We start from the raw sequence: 14,992 nt of genomic DNA, 5'->3' as shown, positions 1-14,992 counted from the left end.
TGCGTAGGCGGCCTTCGGCCGCACTTAGGGATTATAACCCTCAGGCAATAGAATTCTCCTTTCTGTTTTGCGAAGAAAAGGAGCTGAACATTTTCTTTTGTATTGACTTCCCCTGTATTCCTTTTTAATCATTGCCTTCTTTGTATGTATTGTTTTGTACAATATGGCAACACATGTTATGTGTCAGTTTGCAACCATGTGTTATTGTAAATATGCGTGAAATTCAATGTAATTTACAAGTCGATAAAAGTTTAATTAAAGTGATTTATATACAAGATAAAATAAAAGAAAAGTGTGTAAAGTATTAAGTACAGTGTTATGTGCATTTATATATATAAAAGTATGCGCAAATGCTTTTTTGTTAAGGAAACCAAGTGGAACGACTTAAGAAATTTTAACAACAAATAACTTATAAACAATGATATTATTTATATTTTTTAGTTATACATGTTTTAGAGGATACCTCCCTTAACATCCTGACCAAGTTTCATTTGTTAATTCCACCTGGATTTCTTAAAACACAAGGTGCGGCTGACTACTAAAGCCCACCCGCCGGTTTTGCAAAAACATCGACGAGATGTATATTACTTTACTATTAAAAGCAAATTTCATTTTATATTTTATAAGGACATCACACTGCATATTTCGAAGCCATTGTGGACACTTTTGGTGTTTTGCTCGTTTTCTATAGCACACTTATAGCGATTTGGGTTGAACAAATTTCGATGCAATGAAGTAGGACATCGATATTTTCGGCACATGGATTTTTCCCACATCTGTAGATCGTGCCAACATAGAACGTAAATATTACTTTACGCTCTCTGATGTCAAGAATGATGAGAAAAGATGTAAAGGAATACATGGATAAATAAGTACATAAATAAGTATTTTCACTGATGCTGCTGCTTTTGTTTTCGGGGAGGAGTATTGACCAGCGCCAATAATAACCAACAGTAGCAGCTGGAGCCATAGCTTTAGAAGCGACCAACATAATATACATAAATCGTGACTGTTGTGAATATTTCACAGTCACCACCTAGTTAAGGGAATCAAATAAGGTGTAAAATAAAGTCAAAAAGAAACTGGTGAAAAGACATTGCGACAGATTGTCTGCCTTAGCGACCCTCGTCGCCTATTTGGCAACAGCAACATCGGCTGGGTGCTTTAACGGCAATGCTGTTGTGTTACCACGGTTTCGCAACTGACCAATGAGTCAGCCTAGCTGATTGATCCCAATCATCAAGCAAACAACCAGGGAATAATATATCTATACATGTACTTTAATAGACATCAAAAATCGAATACTGCCCATCGTCCATCATTACTGCCACTGTTGCACAAATAGAGTAACTATAATCAATTTTGTAAATGTTACTTTCATACAATCGCCCTTTTGCTAAAACGCTGTTGACCTTGATAGCCAGCCGTAAATTGTGGATAAAGCTCTAAGTAACTAACCCGCTTTAGTTGTCGCTACATTTGCCGACCCACTGGCATTAACTGCGATGGGTAATTGTATGAATTGCTTCCAGACGTCGTCCGAAAACGCGGGGGCACCGAACACTACTATTGCACCCATCTGCCAAAAACCACACGTTGAAGGTAAATACGGGAACTACCGTACAAATTTAGTGAATGAATTGCGTTCCGATATGCTTTCTTAACACGTTTTGTTATAAAGCCTTAGAAAAAAAGTTGATTCGTTGAGAATAAAGAAAAACAATTCTATCAAAAACTTTCAGTGGTTGTATTCGAAATTCCAAATTTTAGTACTGCACTTTAATTTCCTTTAGAAAATAAAAATTATGCTAATGCAAAAATAACATCACTAATACCACTTCAGAAACAGATGAACTGCTCTCGCCCAAAAGTCCACTCAAGAACGCAAACAATTGTGATACTAAGCGAAATAGTTTTAAGAAATCTTTGGTTCTGCTTAATGGAAATGCCGCCACCATGAGTGATATAATAACGACAGGTACTTATCCCAAAATATCCATTGTGGAAATAGCAAACGAGTTCAAACATGATTTCTTCTCTTTAATTCAGCTGTCAAGGAATCGCTGGAAGTTTCCGACAATACACTTAATCAGCTTTTTGAAGAATATAAAGATCCCGAAGAGGATATGATACTCACAGAAGGTATTGAACGCCTTTGTCATGACCTTAAATACCAGCCCGACGAATTTGCTATACTGGTGCTGGCCTGGTGTTTGGATGCATCTCAAATGTGTCGCTTTACAAAAGCAGAATTTATTGAGGGATTACACAAGATGTGTGCAGATACTATCGAAAAAATACGTATAAGACTGGAGCAAACAATTGAAATGCTCAAAGTGGACACGGAAATGTTCAAACAGCTCTATCGGTTCACATTTCGGTAAGGCATACCTTCAAAAAAGATATTAATAATAACATCGAGGGCAATTTAAAACATGTAAAATTTTGCTCTAGCTTTGGTTTGGAGCCGGAGCAGCGCATTCTCTCGCTAGATATGGCCATCAGTCTATGGAAATTGGTGTTCACGGTGCACACGCCAGAACTGCTCAGTAATTGGATACATTTCCTGGAGCAGCACCCCAGCATACGTGGCATACCGAAAGATACTTGGAATATGTTTTTGAACTTCTCCGAGCAATGTGATATCAATAATTATGACGATACAGAGGCATGGCCGAGCTTATTTGACGATTTCGTCGATTACGAACGTTCGCGGATGACAACGCTTACCGAAGGGACAGAAGGTGAGGCAATGGCCGAAAGCAGCAATGGTGCGACGGCAATGGTTGGTGAGTCTGTAGGGGGCAGTCAGTTAGAGGCAAGTCTTGCAGCTGACGGTTATGTCGACGATGACAACAATAATGATGATTTTAGTCGACAACCACATCAGCATGCTATGCACGCACACCAATCGCAACTAGGGAAGACGGACACAAAAGCAAAAGCGGGCGTTCGCAACGCCAATGATGATATATTATAGTATTAAACACTTGCTCGTGGAACGACAAGTCGATCGATTTTAGCGTTGATTTGATAATCGTTTTTATTTTTATTTTTTTTTGCGAAGCAAACGCCTACGAAAAAAGGCTAGGGAAAAGAGAATAAACTGCATGACCGCCAAACATTTCGAAGACGACATTTGCATCTGCGTTTGCATAACGCGCTGCTCATTCGAAGATCTCTTTTTTTACTATTATTATTCTAATAAATACATATGTAATTATTACAGCTTATTTGTGCATTCATACGAGACTTGAAGGAGGAGCACTTTTCCAGTGAGTAATGTGGGGTGCGTTAGAGTTAGATTTAACTTTAAACCAATTCGCTGCATATAAACAATAGTTTTACTTTATATTTCATCACCATTTGATTATATTGTGTGTGGCAGATACCCGACACATTCGAACAGGCAATATACAACTCATTTGTAATTACTTATTATGTACATTTCACTTATAAATATTAGGGATAGGCAATGCATATAAATTTTAAGAAAAGTTACGTGCCTCATGAACATTTTTAAATACTTGGTTTCCTTCCGTTACAACCTTTGTTGATAAGCTGAGTGTATGTTAGCTTAATTTTGCAAATTTAGTTGATTATCAAAATTGTATAAGTATTTTGAAAGGCTTTATTTAAAATGCACATAATATTTTCATTTAATGAAAAAAAACCGACATGAGTTTATTTATCTAATGCACATATTCGATTTTCATTAGTAGTTTTCAATGCACCACATATACATAGATACTTATTTAGTTGAACTCTGATAATATAATCATGAATGTATACCATTTTAATTTATACATAAATAAACAATTGTTTTGATAAATTTTTACTCTGACTGATTTCGTTTTGTATCCATATTGGTTGAAGAGTTTAGATAATAATTGGATAATTTGTTTATAAACTGCGTGAATTACACTTTTTTTCTGGTTGACGCCGTGCCTGTGCTTGTTTTGAAAAGGAAATTGTCGATGATTGTTTTTTACGCGTTAAGCGTAGATGTATATGCGTGTAAAAAAAAACACGGCTATTATTTTAAATGTAAAAATTTCATTTTGTGAAACAGAAGATAATTTTGTATGTACTTATTTACTTGCTACAGAAATATTCAGAAACATTTAACTAAAAGTGACCATTGAGTTAGAATAGTAGGTATGTACATATATATGTATGTATATTTCTTTTGATATTTAAAAAATTCAACGTGCATTAGCCTAGAAATATAAAAAAATACATTTTCTACTGCAAAAAAAACATACCAAAGCTTAAAAAGGGTCAAAAATCGGGTTTCACACAAAATCGGGTTTCATACATAACACAAATCGCTTATTTGGTCTCATGGAATATGGTTAAAAAACATACTAAATTGTGGAAATGTATCCAGTATAACCAATATTTTCAAAATAGTTTCATTGGTAAAACCCTAAAATTCTTTTTATATAATTTCCTATTAGATTACTTAAACTTGGTTTTGAATAAGGGCTAAACATATACAGAAAAAGTGGATCTTACAGAAATTAGCCTTTAAAAGTCGTATTTGTTGGTTTCTTGATTCTTGATATTCAAACTAGCTCAGCTCAGCTTAGTTATCAAAATAATAAAAAATTGCAAAATGAAGCTCAAAATGTAAGCTTGATGTATGTACAGATGTGATATCACTGTACAAAGATTCTTACATTTTATAAATGATTTTTTGCATGTAAGCGTGGTAATTAATAATTAATTCGTACTTATCATATAATTAAATACATATATTTGAACTTAAACCTAGCTAAGACTACATTTAATTGTATGTATATAAGTGTAGATTTGACAAAATTATCAGCTTATTTTACCATAATGGCTGAAGACTTCACTTCGTATTAAACAATGCTCGGATTATATGGGAGTAAAACAATTAATGGAGCTAAAAAAAATAAGCTAAATGATAATATTTTGATTGAGTAAGTAGTCGATTGATGTGGATTAATAAATTTAATAACTACATATTTAAAAATAAGAAACGCCAACCTTAAACAACAGTTGAGAAACAAACTTGTAACAACAAAAAAAAAAATAAAGATTATATACAATTGTACAAATAAAGTTTGTGTTTAAATTTATTTTGAAATTCTGTAACGTTTCTAATTTAAAAACGTTTCAGTTCTTTTATATCATATTTATTATTAAACGTAAAATTAGTTATTTAGTGAATAAATTCAATAATTAATTTATGAAGTTTCTTTAGGAAGTCAAAACTTATGTCAGATTGGCGTTCAATGGGTTAAATTGCGTCGTCTCCATAAGAAGTACGCACTTTGACAACCGCCGACCAGTCGCCTCTTTAGCTCAGTGGCAGAGCACTGGTCTTGTAAACCAGGGGTCGTGAGTTCAATCCTCACAGGAGGCAACATCGAAGTTTTTTTATATATTTTTTTATTTAAAATAATTAGCATAACTTTTCTTATGCTCAACTATTGCTTTTATAAAATTTCAACAGCAAATTTTTATTTATTGATAGTTTCACAGCTCTTTAGCTACGACCGTATTGACGAAATACAAGGGGGAAGAAAAGCTTCAGAATTGAGTCAAGCAATTTGCAGTTGTAGAAGCACTGTATTATGCTGAACATGATTTTAGCGGAAATTGCAAGCTCTCTAATTTTAGTGTTGAAATAATTTGTATGGCAACATTGTTCTAACTGCGTTTTATTAAGTAGTAACTTTGGCACCCTCAGCTATATGCCTCTTTAGCTCAGTGGCAGAGCACTGGTCTTGTAAACCAGGGGTCGTGAGTTCAATCCTCACAGGAGGCAACGAAAACTTTTTTATCAATTTAATTTGCATTTATTATTTTATTTTTTTCAATTCTTCATTTTCCTATGCGAAAATTATTATACACAATATGTACATGCATCTAGAACTTAGAACCATGCATGCATCAGTATTTAGCCAGCCACATATCGTTCCTGCACAGGGTGTCCAGATTGTTAAAAAAAGCGCAATTAAACTGAAAAAAATTGCCAAAAATCGCCTTTTTTTAAATAAAATTCATGAAATCGATTTAACAAGTTATTTATTTTACAAATTAGAACACTTGTTATATATATAGAGACTATTAGCCTTCATACATATAAAACTTTATTCGAACTATTTAATTAAGGCATCCAACCTCATCCTATTTCGAATCTTAGTTTTTGTTGAATTCGCTACGGATAAAACGCGCTCAACAAAGCATGTGAGTGCGGCAAGGATAATAATATGAATTTACTTATATTTCCAAACATTTATTGCCTGTTGCGGTTTTCGCTCGGTAAGCAATTATTCAAAATTCTTCAGAGTCGGATGGAATGGTTCTGAGAAAAGTTATTCCATGCGAAAGTTAAATAAAAAAAGATTTAAATATTCAGTTTCCGCTGCTTTTCTTTCCTTCACAGTGTGTGATTCACACACTTTTCTGGTGACAAAATCAAAGCTTTTTTAAATTGACTAGGTAATCGTTTCAAAAGTTCTTCGATTAGAGTGATTAAACATTTTTGACAGTATTTTAATATGCTTCTTCTCTTCTTCTTCTTTTTCGCCTAAGCGATTTTGGCCGAGTTCAGCAAAGCACGCCAGTCGTTTCTCCTCTGTGCCAACTGACGCCAAGTGAAGCCAAGTCCTTCTCCACCTGATCTTTCCATCGCAGTGGGGGCCTCCCTCTTCCTCTGCTACCACCAGCGGGTTCCGAGTTGAATACTTTCAGAGCTGGAGCGTCGGTGTCCATTCGAACGACATGACCAAGCCAGCGGAGCCGCTGTATTTTAATTCGCTGCACTATGTCCATATCGTTGTAAAGCTCATACAGCTCATCGTTCCATCGTCTGCGATACTCGCCGTCGCCAACGCGTAAAGGCCCGTAAATCTTCCGCAAAATCTTTCTCTCAAACACTCCAAGAGCCGCCTCATCGGATGTTGTCATTGTCCATGCTTCTGCGCCATATACCAGCACGGGCATGATGAGTGACTTATAGAGCGTGGTTTTCGTACGTCGAGAGAGGACTTTACTCCTGAATTGCCTACTCAGTCCAAAGTAGCACTTGTTGGCAAGAGTGATTCTGCGTTGGATTTCAATGCTGACATTATTATCGGTGTTAATGCTGGTTCCCAAGTAAACGAAATTCTCTACTTTCTCGAAATTGTAACTGTCAACAGTGACGTGGGTGCCAAGGCGTGAATGTGCTGACTGTTTGTTTGATGACAGGAGATACTTCGTCTTGTCCTCGTTTACCACCAGACCCAATCGCTTTGCTTCCCTATCCAACTTGGAAAAGGCAGAACAGACTTCGCGGTTTTTGTTACCGATGATGTCGATGTCATCGGCATAAGCCAGCAATTGCACGCTCTTGTAGTAAATTGTTCCTGAGCGGTTCTTATTATCTTCTCCAACATATGCTTCTTAAGTGAAGTTTATTACGCAGTTCATCTCTCTGTCCCCATGGGCGTAGCCAGGTAGGGGCAGGGGGTGCTCGAGCCCCCCTAACTTTCAAATTTTCCTTATATATATAAAATAGTACCCTAAAATACCAGCTTAATAGGGTCGAGCCCCCCCTAAATTTCATTCTGGCTACACCTCTTCTTTAAAATTATCGTGGAGAACTAATGACGTTATTCATAAAAAATAAAGTAGGTTTTAAAGTGACGTTTTCATACATTTTTCAATTTATAAACCTTTTTTAAGCTACTTTATTTTTTATGAATAGGGCTGTAAGTTTTGTATACTTTTTATAATTATACAAAATTTATTTAAAGGGAAAAAATCGCAAAAAATCGCCAATGGCGATTTCCTAAGTTTTTACGCGCAAATATCAAAAAAAGATCGCCAAATTGGCGCGAAATCGCCAAATCTGGACACTCTGTTCCTGCATGAAAAAGTGCCAAGTCCACTTTTGAAATTGTTCTGGAAACGAATAATCAATGTCCTTTTGCATCAAAAACTAAATTTTGAAAAAAAGTGGGTTTGGCACCTTGCATCATATGCAACAGACCGCGTTTACTGCGGCGTCGTTCGCGAATCTTTCAATCGTGGTTTTCTACGTTTGGTTTTACACTGGCTTCTAAACTAACTTTTAGTTTGGCGTTTGACTGTCACTGTAAATAAAAACCAAAAAAAAGATGTGCTTTCTCAGCAAGAGCTTAAATACAGCAATTGGCGCCGCGGCGAGCATGTGCCTCTTTAGCTCAGTGGCAGAGCACTGGTCTTGTAAACCAGGGGTCGTGAGTTCAATCCTCACAGGAGGCAATGAGTGATCGACAGTAAGCAACGACACACTCGTCGCTAGACTTTTTTTTAAGGCATTGCTGAGAGTTGTCACATAAGGAATCTGTTAAATAAGCTTCGCGTGTAAGCGGTTACCCAACGCACAGCATTACATATGCACGCAGAAGTCTGTTGGTTTTTGATTTCTACGTAAAAGTGGTATAGCAGTGCATGCACTGCCAAGAGTTTTTGTACTATGTTCACGTTGAAATTTTAACTCGGGATTAACGTTTTGAGTTTATGAACACTGTCAAGTGTTCTCATTGGGGTGTTTAATAAACTCATAATTACTTTGACATTTGTTTGTAAACTTTTTCTTAGGGCCGGTTGTTCAATGTCTGGTTACCAGTACTTGCCGGTTAAACATCATTATCGACGTTTTCGACATCATGATCATAACATGTGATCGATAAAGCAGTATTTGTATTTAACCGGAGCTTCTACCTCAGATTTGTGCTAATCAGACATTGATTAGCTGGCTCTCATGGCTGGTTAACACTAATATACGGTTAAGAATCGTTATCGACACCATGCATACAAGAGGGAGTGGGTAACGTCGATAACCATGTTTAAACGGGGATTAGTGTCAACCAGGCTTTGAGCAACCGGCCCTTAGGGCCGTTTTCACCAACTCTGGTTACCAGTAATCGCCAGTTAAATATCGTTGCCGACGTTACTGACTCCATGCATATTACATTGTGTGTACATTTTCATCGAAACTATACTTTATGTAGCCCATTCAATTTAGTTTCAAAACTGAGGGGTACTGTTTATGAATTTCTTTCTCTTTTCTTTTCTTTCTTTTCATAAAGCGGCGTCAATCCTCTTTCGTTTTAGGGGGCTTTTTCGGAGTGTTTTTGAAAGAGAGGGAGTGAGGTAGTGTTCGGTTTGAAAGGAAGTGAAACTGTCCGATCGCAGTGAAAACGGCAACGCTGTTTCGGTGTGAAGGCGAATTTATAAAAAATCTTTTAAGAAAAGTTACCAAAAGTTACCAAATCTTCAATACCAAAATCTTCACTTCTTCACTGAGAAAAAAATATACTGAATAAAACTGCTATATTTTTATTAACAAATGTGTATATACTTACAGCCCGATTCTGTGCACTTAATAAATTCAATATTTTTATAAATTGACAATTTTCGAATATTTATCAAAAAACGCCAGTTCTAGCAAAGAAGTTTAAATCTATTTTCTTGATAAATTATCAAGATTGAAAATGTTATTGACAATTATAATAATTTTTTTTATTAGAAAATATTTTCCTATCAATTAAGTACTGCATGTGCCGGTATTCTCGTTTTCGTTGTTGGTGTTTCCGACACGGTAGGAGTATGATGTAATGTGGAACGATTTTTCGTCATTTTTTGGTAAATTTGGTTCGGAGACAAACCGGTTTCGGCGTTGTGCCATCTTCAGTGTCATTTTTCGTTCGGAATGTGCCGATATTTGAACCTGCGACTCACGGAATAATAACACCGACATACAAAACAGTAGCGGGTGCTTTTAACCGAAATTTCGAGCTATTTTTTCGGTTTTTCATAATTTACTGTACGTGTCAAACGGACCTCAGATTCGGATTCTGTGGGTCGAAATACATGTCGGTAGGTGGGACTGGTAAAAAGCACGCGAAATTTTTTTTTGTGCCGGAATAATCAAAACGATTTGTGCCAGATGACCGAATTTGTATACTATTTTTACTGTAGAATTCAAAATGTATCGCAAACATTCGAAAGTTGTTTCAGAAGTGCAGCCCGTGATGCTGCCACTGTAATTCAAATATTTCCAGTATTCGAATATGAGATGACCCTAATTTTATCGAAGTAAATTTGTAGAAGTGAGAGTAGTGCTGCCACTGAAACTCGAAGGGTTTTTATAATTACGCACAGGCAAAACATAATTCATTTCTTTCTAGTAATGCAAATAGTTACCAAAATAAAATAAAATTTACCAAGTTACCAAATCGTTTAAAAGTTACCAATTTTGGTAGAAAGTTACCAAATTTGGCAACCATGCTGGCGAATTTAGATTTTCGTCGCGGTCCGTCTGAATGTCAAAATGATGTGTTTGTTGTGAACAACACTGATACATATGGCTGTTTTATCGCTATCGATATTTAAAAAATCCGTAATCTTAATTATGTGTATACTTCATACGCCTATAACTAAGTATTCATGTATTTCAATTCTAAATAGCAAGTGGATAAATGTTTATTAAAAATAAATAATTAACGTCTCATAATCTTGCCCGAAATTACTGCATATTCTGATCGCGACAACATTATTATCGATTTTCTGCTACAGTCATAGAGAAGGAATGTGCAGCTTTATAGCTATCAATATTGATCGAAGTTGATTTGTCGATTAAAACATCACCAATCAACAGCACTATCCACGAAAACTTTGCAACTGATGTGAATCACAGGAAATTGCAAAAATAAAATAGCTTACAACGAACGTTTTCTGCAGCAAATCAATTTTTTGTCTACATTGTCTAGTGGAGTTCAGATTGCCGCAGAGATAGCACAAGTGTCCAAACGGCAGGCGAAGTGAAGATATTTGTGGCGTAGGACCTTGAAAATGGTTTCAGTGTCAGCGACAGCCTCATACAATTGTAGTGATTCACGGTTTATGATCAGTACAAAAGTCCAGCATCGAGGCTTTCTAATCCACAAAACAATCGAAAACTAGTGAAGTTTTCAATGCTTGTCATAGTTTACATTGGAAAAGGAAGAATTTCATGTGAACTTTAGTAATTCGAAAGGTTACAACAACAAAAAGGCAAAGGATTTTGCGGTACCAACAATAGGGATGCCCTGCGAGTCGTGCCATGTACAATTCACGGTATTTCGCCGGAAGCGCAGCTGCGCGGATTGCAAGTATGCATATATATGTACATATGTTTTAAGTTGATATTGTATGTATTTTTAATAACAAATTCTAATTGTTCCCTTTTATGCAGGCGATTTTATTGCAGTAATTGCTTATCGACGACCAAACGTCTCACATCTAAAAATGCTCATATATCATTGGGTGTGCAATTGTGTAAGCGATGTGTGATTTTTGCCAAGCGTCCATTGCTGCGCACTGATTTGCTACAATTGAAGCCAAAAGATCTAATATTCTATCTTCAATCCAAACATATTTCAACGACGGGCTGTGTTGAAAAGGATGAACTGGTAGGTTTAGTATTGTCCCATGTGCATCAAGTTGACGCAGCTGCTGGTGAATCGGATAATGGTAGCACCCGCAGCTATCCTGATCCATCATCAAACTCATTTGAAGGATTGAAACAGACGTGCCAAAACTTTTTCACTAGCATTACTGAAAATATTAGTGATACCCTTAATACGTTCGACAATAAAAGCACACCGAAGACAGGCGAAGAAACAAGGGAAGGGCCGCGCTCAGGGCGAGGTTCGACAGACAGTGCAGCGATGCACATTTTCGATCAACCTAGAGTTTCAACACGGGAGATACCCACATACGCTAGTTATCAACAGCAAAGCAATAACAACCATAACGTACAACAGTCAACGATTACAACGACGCCAAATACAACAACATGGACAACACTTTCCACACCAATAACAACAATATCAGCAACAACTGTAAATGAAGTATCGCCCACATTCGTCAGTAGCACCACATCATCTGTAACCACTAAAGACAGCAGTCAATCCTCTGTTAGTCCTGAAATCAGTATTAGCTCACTTGATCGTGCCGAGGCGGAAGAGCATCCACTGGCTTCGACTTCGAATAGCCAACGCATTGGGTTGACTCGACAGCAAGCGGGCGAACAAAATTCCGACTGTGAATGCTCCGATGATGAACTGATAGCGACTTTCAGTGGCCGCTCTTTGGCACGTAAATCCGAGGCTGACCTAGTAAATAAAGAAACGCTTAAACCAGTCGAACCAGATGAATGCACAGGTAATAAATCCAGAGCAAGTACAGATATAAACTGCGCTGAAATGTCTTCGCAATCATCATTTGAAGAATTGGGTGCGATTGGTGGTATATCGGATGAGAGTAAAGCTGCCACTGACACCAACAGCAGCAATATGGAGCATTGGCAAATCCTAGACAACGCGGCGCTTCAAACTCTCGGAAGCCCCGTTGCCGAACAGAGCTTAACGGTGGCGTGTGTTCCCGCTGCTCCGGCAGCAAGTACTAATTTGCTCACTGAGGAAAATTACTCAGATCCACCAAAAGATTTGCAGGTAGCGGTGCCATTACTACGGCAGGAAGAGGCGTTGTCTCAGACACCGACTGCGCCGCAACGCTTAAAAAAAGTAACACGTCGTCGTTCGGATAGTTACCTCAACAGACAGCGTCAGCGAGCGGCTAGCGAAGACGATTCTCCAACGTGTAACCCTGCACGTAAAGCGCCAATGACACTGGTTGAACAGGATGCAGAGCAAGCCGATAATGCGGGCCATTCAGAGGTGGGAGGAAAAGATATTAGTTTAAAAGGTGCTGGTAGCTGTCAACGTTGTGGTAAACATAAGGCAACACTACGTAAACAAGTGGAAAAGATGCGTCGTCATTTGGAAAGTGCTCAATTGTCGGAAGCAGAAATTAAAAAAGAGCTTCAAAATTTTCTTAGTTACCTCGAGCTGCGCACCAAGTCAATGGAGTGCTCAGATACGGAAACAGTGGGCTCGTCATTGAGCGGTAGGAATTTCGCACAATCACCGGAAAGTCGACAATCTCAAACACAACAATTCAATTTTTGGGAAGGGGCAAGTATGCCACATTGGGAATATCAGTTGGACGATAATGAGGGTATTCATGTATATGCGGGTTCACCGTCGGAAGGGGGCGATTACAATGGTCGGCCGTCACGCTTTATTAATCTGGATGACTTCCAAAATATGTGAGTTGAAATTGAGTTTAACAAAAAAAATAGTTGACGAGCGCATTTTTATATGATAAGTAATCAACATACATATTCTTAATGTTTTTAATATCATGTTTGTAGTAACGACCTTGAAGGTTTATCAGTGAAGCAATTGAAAGAGATTTTAATGCTAAATCGGGTTGACTACAAAGGTTGCTGCGAGAAGCAAGAACTTCTTGATCGTGTTCAACGTCTTTGGAAGAACCTCAAATCGGCACCGGGTACGGATTTTATATAATTATCTGTTTCATTCTTTAAATTTCCTATTCGAATGATTTCAATATTTCCACAGCTGTCGATAAGTTGCCAACCGATGAACTCTGCAAGATTTGTATGGATGCGCCGATAGAGTGTGTTATACTTGAGTGTGGACACATGGCTACTTGTACAAACTGTGGCAAAGTTCTTAGCGAATGTCCTATTTGTCGTCAATATATTGTGCGGGTAGTAAGGTTCTTTCGAGCGTAATTGCGTGTTGTGCATAAGGGAAAATGTATAATGAGCCATACTTTATCATAAAAAGAGCTCTTGAAATGCTGATTTAGTCATAAACCTACGCCATGCGAAAAACATTGTTTTAGGCTAATTAATTTCCCCTCGTATTTACTTCATTCGTATTTTCAACTCTTAAGTGACCTAATGCAGTTATGGCGGTCAATAGCAACAGCAAATTGCAAATAACAAAACTATGCAAAGTATGACGGCAGAAGAGGATACTCCTCACTATCCGCAGTTAAGTACTGCACACAACGGATTCAATTTCCTAGAAATCGCTAGCTTAAGGTAGCATAACAAAAGCAACATTATCTAATTATTGTTTTCGGATTGTTAAAATAGGATTTTAAGTTTAAAACATCATTTGTGAATGAATTCTATTTTATGTTTACATTTTTCATTTACCTTGCCTTTTTAACTAATCCAAATAACAATTGTTTTTTTTTTTAGTTTTGTGTTACGCTTGCAAATGTGTGTTTTTTTACTATTCGCTTTATTTATTTGCTCAGCAATTATACTTTTGAATCCCCTAAGTGCAGTCCACAATAAAATAAGAGTCCTACCATTAAATGGCGGTGCACTCATTGTGATGTCAAATAATATTAATATATATAACTTAACATGAATATATCCCATCTCTACATATATTTAGTTAGGACTTAAAACGTAGTCAGTCAGTATCTTGTTAATCGTAATTTTTCCGCAATGTTTATGTACAAGTTTACATATGTAATGAATACGTATTAGAGGGCTGCATGAATGCATTCAAAACGGCTTTTGAATTATTCATATACAAAACGAATGATTGATTTTGGCTTCACATTTTTTTGAATATGAGTGAATAGCTGTTCTGATATTTGTGTCGACATTACAATATTCAAACAAAGTGAAAATAAATTAAATTGAAATAAATGACAATTTTTTGTATGAATATCCAAAAATATTTTTTCTATGCACATATGTAGAAACATACATATGTATGTATGTATGTATTGCTGAGCTTCTATTATATACGAAAAAACTTTGTTGTAGAAAAAAACTTTTACCGAAATGAGTTTGAATGATTTGAATGTTTTCTATTCATTCATTCACATTCTTCCATTTGAAGGTAGAAAATATAAAACAAAATGTATATTCATAACTTACAAAATTCCAAACGCTGAGTGTTTTGTGAAGTAAAATATTTAAATCGACAGTACTCTGTTCGGCTCGAAGTTTGAATGAATTCATGCAGCCCTCTAATACGTATGTATATATAAATTTAAAAAAAATTTACGAGTACAATTTTTTTGTGTAATCAGTCTGCTAATTGAA

The 14,992-nt window shown here is 36.6% G+C and overlaps 2 protein-coding genes and 3 non-coding genes across 6 annotated transcripts; all 5 read left to right on the top strand.

Annotated features, from left to right (window-relative positions):
- The first annotated feature begins 795 nt into the window (after positions 1 to 795).
- On the top strand, positions 796 to 3,008 carry LOC118742980 (DCN1-like protein 3). 2 transcript variants are annotated; one of them, XM_036475423.1, is made up of 5 exons: positions 796 to 1,346; positions 1,421 to 1,602; positions 1,844 to 1,978; positions 2,050 to 2,380; positions 2,455 to 2,980. In XM_036475423.1, exons 2-5 carry the CDS (start codon positions 1,506 to 1,508, stop codon positions 2,978 to 2,980), a joined length of 1,089 nt encoding a protein of 362 aa, XP_036331316.1. In that variant the 5' UTR covers positions 796 to 1,346; positions 1,421 to 1,505. The 2 variants fall into 2 exon arrangements, with proteins under 2 accessions (XP_036331316.1, XP_036331317.1); XM_036475424.1 differs by lacking the exon at positions 796 to 1,346 and having other exon boundaries at positions 1,506 to 1,602; positions 2,455 to 3,008.
- A 2,315-nt stretch (positions 3,009 to 5,323) lies between these two features.
- On the top strand, positions 5,324 to 5,395 carry Trnat-ugu. The gene has a single exon. It is a non-coding gene; the product is annotated as a tRNA-Thr (tRNA).
- Positions 5,396 to 5,728: 333 nt separating this feature from the next.
- On the top strand, positions 5,729 to 5,800 carry Trnat-ugu. The gene has a single exon. It is a non-coding gene; the product is annotated as a tRNA-Thr (tRNA).
- Positions 5,801 to 8,193: 2,393 nt separating this feature from the next.
- Positions 8,194 to 8,265, top strand: Trnat-ugu. Its single transcript has one exon. It is a non-coding gene; the product is annotated as a tRNA-Thr (tRNA).
- Positions 8,266 to 10,633: 2,368 nt separating this feature from the next.
- LOC118742979 (RING finger protein B) lies at positions 10,634 to 14,513 on the top strand. The gene is made up of 4 exons (XM_036475422.1): positions 10,634 to 11,159; positions 11,243 to 13,159; positions 13,265 to 13,404; positions 13,476 to 14,513. Exons 1-4 carry the CDS (start codon positions 11,092 to 11,094, stop codon positions 13,649 to 13,651), a joined length of 2,301 nt encoding a protein of 766 aa, XP_036331315.1. The 5' UTR covers positions 10,634 to 11,091; the 3' UTR covers positions 13,652 to 14,513.
- The last annotated feature ends 479 nt before the right edge of the window (positions 14,514 to 14,992 follow it).

This window comes from Rhagoletis pomonella, unplaced genomic scaffold (assembly GCF_013731165.1).
Source record: "Rhagoletis pomonella isolate Grant_MI unplaced genomic scaffold, Rhpom_1.0 Rhpom_scaffold_00007, whole genome shotgun sequence".
NCBI classification, from domain to species: Eukaryota; Metazoa; Arthropoda; class Insecta; order Diptera; family Tephritidae; genus Rhagoletis; species Rhagoletis pomonella.
The sequence above is the reverse complement of the archived record's forward strand: the minus strand, read 5'-3'. Positions and strand labels throughout refer to the sequence as shown.

Excerpts from the sequence above, each read along its gene's own strand:
- LOC118742980 (XM_036475424.1), top strand. The coding sequence starts at position 1,506 with ATGGGTAATTGTATGAATTGCTTCCAGACGTCGTCCGAAAACGCGGGG. Across the intron at positions 1,603-1,843 it reads CCAAAAACCACACGTTGAAG|AAACAGATGAACTGCTCTCG; the intron begins GTAAATACGGGA and ends ATACCACTTCAG. Across the intron at positions 1,979-2,049 it reads GAGTGATATAATAACGACAG|CTGTCAAGGAATCGCTGGAA; the intron begins GTACTTATCCCA and ends TCTTTAATTCAG.
- LOC118742979 (XM_036475422.1), top strand. The coding sequence starts at position 11,092 with ATGCCCTGCGAGTCGTGCCATGTACAATTCACGGTATTTCGCCGGAAG. Across the intron at positions 11,160-11,242 it reads CGCAGCTGCGCGGATTGCAA|GCGATTTTATTGCAGTAATT; the intron begins GTATGCATATAT and ends CCTTTTATGCAG. Across the intron at positions 13,405-13,475 it reads GAACCTCAAATCGGCACCGG|CTGTCGATAAGTTGCCAACC; the intron begins GTACGGATTTTA and ends ATATTTCCACAG.